Source organism: Charadrius vociferus, unplaced genomic scaffold (genome assembly GCF_000708025.1).
Source record: "Charadrius vociferus isolate BGI_N301 unplaced genomic scaffold, ASM70802v2 scaffold249, whole genome shotgun sequence".
In the NCBI taxonomy this organism is placed as follows: domain Eukaryota; kingdom Metazoa; phylum Chordata; class Aves; order Charadriiformes; family Charadriidae; genus Charadrius; species Charadrius vociferus.
In genome coordinates this window covers 448,446-453,350 of record NW_009650081.1, presented here as the reverse complement: position 1 = coordinate 453,350, position 4,905 = coordinate 448,446, and the positions used below count along the sequence as shown (strand labels likewise).

At 42.5% G+C, this 4,905-nt stretch overlaps 1 protein-coding gene across 1 annotated transcript in view; it reads right to left on the bottom strand.

Moving 5' to 3' along the window:
• Positions 1-286: 286 nt before the first annotated feature.
• KIF23 (kinesin family member 23) overlaps positions 287-4,905 on the bottom strand; it is a 14,721-nt gene continuing 10,102 nt past the window's right edge. Inside the window, exons 16-20 of the mRNA XM_009892088.1 lie at positions 4,766-4,903; positions 1,873-2,103; positions 849-931; positions 479-560; positions 287-361 (exon numbers count right to left, since the gene is read on the bottom strand). Of these exons, the coding sequence (XP_009890390.1) occupies positions 287-361; positions 479-560; positions 849-931; positions 1,873-2,103; positions 4,766-4,903 (609 nt within the window). The remainder of the gene's footprint in view (positions 362-478; positions 561-848; positions 932-1,872; positions 2,104-4,765; positions 4,904-4,905) is intronic.

The window sequence follows — 4,905 nt, the reverse complement described above, 5'->3', positions numbered from 1 at the left end:
CAGTCAGCATAGCACAATATCAAACTTGACATTCTGCTCACTGCACTGAATGACCAAGTTTTATCCAAAAGACAACTTTAATATTTCTGCACAACAGTCTTTCACAGATCTATCCTGTCACCGCTTTCCAACACCGAATAAGCCAGCTTATCTCACAGTATTAAGGCGCTACGCACCCTGAACCTAAAGCGGGAAGGGCAGCAAGGTCAAGGGAGGAAAAAAAAGTTCTCACTTTAGATGTTATCAGGAGAGAACGCGATACCCCAGCTGCAGAGGAGAGATGCGCTTACTTGGGCTGAGCATGATGCTGATATCCAGGTCCAAGAGCTGATCCCGCCCTCATCTCCACTGCCACGGAACACTGAGGAGACACAGAAAGTGAGTCTCTGCTGCTAACCCCCCACCCAGCTATCAGCATTACCCCAAATTCTCATCCAGATCAAGCATGAGATATCTCCCTTCTTCCTTTTTAGCTTACTCTGGTTTCTACATCAGTCCATTCAGAGTCTGCAGCGTCCTCAGGTGGGTCAGGATTGGAAGGGGATGATCGTCGCTTTCGACTGAGAGAGGAGCATGTGGGGGAAAAGAAAGTTATAAGTGTCATGTTTTGGCAGATCCTCACACACGGGAATATACTTTATACTTTCTAAATAACTCGCTCTCAGCAGCAGACCAACCTTAAAAGCAGCAACAGTATCTAGAGGCCTCTCTGAGTTACCTTTATATGATTTCAAGTTAGATGCAACAACTGCCTGTTCAATCATTTGGAGCAGAAGCAGTTACACACGCCCTGTTGGAGTGACACATCTCCAGCAGTGGCAGAACCTAAAATTAAGATGACAACTCACCCAGTTGGAGATTCTTGCTTCAGAGTCTCTATATCTGTGAACTGCACAGCCTGTCCACCACCCCTGGTTTTGAAAACATCACCCTGGAAACCAAAAGCAGTTAACAAGGTACCAGTCACTAGGTCAGTACGATGGCTCCAGTGCCAGTTTTCACATGAAAACTGAAGTGCTTCGAACCGTCATTTCCTTGCAGGTTGGTAGCCAGCAAGCACACGTGCACAAATACACTCTCCCCCATTATATCCCTTCTCTTATTATACACAGGACAATCAAGAGTGAACACCATCCACCCTGACGGTCATGCAAGATATCCATAGAGCAGTCACTACTACGACAACGAAACATCGCTGCAACCTACAAGGTTACCTGACAGGAGTGAGGGCCTTTTAAAACTCAGAAAGAAAAAAAAGGCAATATTGGAAGGCCTATGACTATAGGAAAAATGAACCAAAAGCTTCCTGCTACAAATTACAAAGAGCTCTCAATTTGCCTTAGGTAAGTACAGTCAGCGTTTTGGGACACAAACATTGCAAGCGTTCAGAGCCTCGGCTGTCTCACCAATTTGCTTGTCAGTTGAGTACTAGAAATTACGTCCTGGAGCATTTGAGCATCCATCACTGCAGCAAGCTTACTCATACCACTAGTGGAAATCAAATAACATCACTCCACCAAGACTGACTCCACAAGATTAGCTGCAGCCACAGGTCTAAGAAACTTTCACTATAAATGGACTATTGCGTTTTACTAGAGGAAAAAAACCAAACCCTTGATTACTTTCAAGGAAAACAGTGACTGAGATAAACAAGCTTGTAATGGTTTATATGAAGTAATGACAAAGTTCAAGAAAAGTATTTTCAGACTGCGAAAGCTGCCTTGAATCCAACTGCACAACACTTTCAAACCTCTTAGCAGATGGAGTCAAACGTACCCTTTCGCAAGGCAGTAAGCCCGTAGCACAAATACATTGCCAGAAATAGGTTTTCACGGGGTTATCACAAGTTTACGACGAAGGTGTTTGCTTTACCTTAATTAGTTTTGTTTCAATCTCCCCATCAGAGGCTAGCTCCTGGTGCGTCAGCATATACTTGTCACACTTAGCTAGTGCCTTTTCACTTGCAGCCGCTACTGTGATGGCATGAGGGACATGCGGCTGCATGACCGTTTCAGTGGGCAGATTAGAAGGTGGCTTATGATCTACCCATCTCTCCCCAGCTGAGCGTGACCGTCTGTGTCTGAGGCGAACTGGAGGCGCATTCTGATCAGAGTGGAAGAGAATCAGAAGAAAGCAGCACATGGTAAATCTCTCAGAGGATATATTATTAGCAGAAGTGAACTTTGCAGGTCTGGTTAAGATGTGCTTGTATGAAGATCAAAGCTTCATTCCTAAAGTGCTTTATAAGTGCATCCTGAAAGGCACCGTTACCGAGAGCCTTGCATAGCATTATTAATGGGTTGTTTCTGTGCCAATTCCTATTACTTGTAGATTTTTAGCTAAGTGTTACCCAATTTGTTGCATTCCATACCTAGTAAAGTTTCCTCAAGGAGGACATCTTTTACGTTTGGTAATGCTCCTCCTGAATTTCCAAATCAAAACAGATTACTACGAACATATTAACCAACCAGAAAAGAAAAATTTATGTTTCCACAGATGCATTCATGGATCAAAATGTATTTCTGAGATAGCAAAGCAAGCAGACTGAGCATGGGTTTCCAACATCTCTAGAGGATGCAAGACCTCGTAGACGCTTCTGAGCAAACAGAGCGGAGGAAGTGTCCCCTGTCCTACTGCCATTGCTTCTGAACTGAAGCTGTTGGAAACCCATGAGAAGTGATTGAAGTTCATATATTTTTATTTTATGGACATGAATGTTATTGTCAGTTGCTCAGGGAAATCAGAAAAAAAATCTGGAAACTTGTCTAAAAACCTGGGCGCCTTCGAGATCTTCGAATGGGCTTTTGAAAGATTATCTCTGTTTCTTTTACATACTAATGTTAGACACCTCTGAATCATGGTGAGGTTACAAACTGCATTCATAGGTTTGGGTTATGTATCCACTGTATTTTCAGAGGCGATGAGCATCAATTAGGGTTTCTTTGACCAACAGACATGAGATTGGATGTACCCTTAACAGATAAACCTCTCACAAGTCTAAAGCAGCTCTTAAAAATTAAATGTATATAGAAAAAAGTGACTTTCAGCCAAAATCTTCCATTAAAATAAAAAAAGTAAAAAGAACGAATTTCAATACTTTTTCCTCCCCCTTTTAGTGTGCAAGTACTTACTTCTGTTGATATTTTTTTTTAAATATTTCTACCAAGGTACCTTAAAAGTTTTGTTCTAAAGAGAGGGCACGCTACCACTAGTCACATTTTGCTGTGGCAGAGACCACATCCCTTACTCTGCTGACAGCGGTTCCTGTATTAGTTAATTGGAATAGCATTTGCTTAAAAGCATGTCCCTCACTTCAAAGGGCCAGCAAGTGACAAAAACTTTGAGAACGCTATAAAAAATTAATCATACCCTGATAAACTTTCCTCCTCTCGAGAAGGCCTCTCAAGAGGCTGGGGTCATACAATTCTTTGATTTACCTGAGCCACTGCCACAGCGCTATAACACGATAGAGACGCCACCGATATAACCATTTGCACACATCAGTTTAATGAGGAAAAAAAAAACCACCGCACACATCAGTTTAATGAGGAAAAAAACCACGTCCCACCTATCAGCAAAGCCCCCAGTTTTAACGCAGATGTGAAAGTTAGGGAAGACTATTCTAAGAGAGTTAAGGTTAACAGTCACACAAGCGAGATGTTTGTCCGAGCACTATTCCCAGTAGATATTTGCAGATATGGCTCATAAGACCACCTTTTAAGCTGCCCAGACAGAGTACGGTAAATTGCAGGCTGCAAGACAGGTATGAGGAGACAGACACAAGTTAAAACACAAGGACTAGAGAAAAAGTCTAGCTAGTTCAGAGTTCTTTACAAGACGTATCTACGCGCTAGCAAGAAATACACATGCTACTTTTAAGGAGTTTCTAAATGTCAGGTTAGGAAGTCATTTTACTCATTCTACTGAATGAGTAGCGAGACTCTACTTTGAAACAGTACTGTCCTATGAGAAACACATTTAAGGGAAAACTCCAATCTGTGTTAGGTGTGCTCAGTGTAAGAGTTGTTTATGAGCTTTTGAGCCAGACTAAGCAACGCTACATTTAGCTTTTGACAGGAGCAGCACTAACCCTGCAGCATTGATCCTCTTCTATTTCTAGGTCATCTCTACGCCTGGGAACCTCAATGACTCCAGTCCAGCACATCCCTCGCCTTCTGTCTGAGGCGTTATAGTCTCTACTTTGTTCTGGTTCTTGTTGTCTACTCCTGGCATTAGAAGTGCCACTGGTATGCTTGTGCGAAGGGGTTTTCTGTTCCCATTCCATAACACAGGATGCCACAGAAATGCTGCTACAAGAATTAGAACGTCTGTGAACCTGCGGATTGCTCACGAGCTGCTGGCTGTTAGGGACCTGAGCAATAAAGTTACTAGAAGGCTAGAGAGAACAGGAAAGAAGTTAGTGAACATACAGAACTGTCAACTTCTAAGGCAATAAAACAACGAATACTGACAATGTGCAGAGTTCCAATTCAGCTATTTGAGCTTAGTTTTGGAGAGGTATGGTGTTGCAGTGACAGCATTAAAAAACAGGTATTCTTCCAATACTAGTAGCATCAGAAGACAGGAGCACAAATAAAGAGCACTGATAAATACAACAGGAGACAAAGAATTCAAAGCAAGCTTAAGGTACCCAAATTCTGTGCTCGGGAACTATTTTCTAGCCACTAAAGAGAAATGGCCTACATTTTAGCTGATTCTTACAAATATTTTCCCGACAGCAAGAAGGGTTCTAAAGGCAACTTACAGGTACTGGTGGAGGAGACACTGATCTCTGAACAGGCTTCTCTCGGTCTCTCTCCCGTGAAGGCCTCTCTGGCTTTTCATTTTTTGGTTCAGTAACAATGGCCTTCAGTTGCTTCAGCTTTTCATCTTTGACCCAAAGTT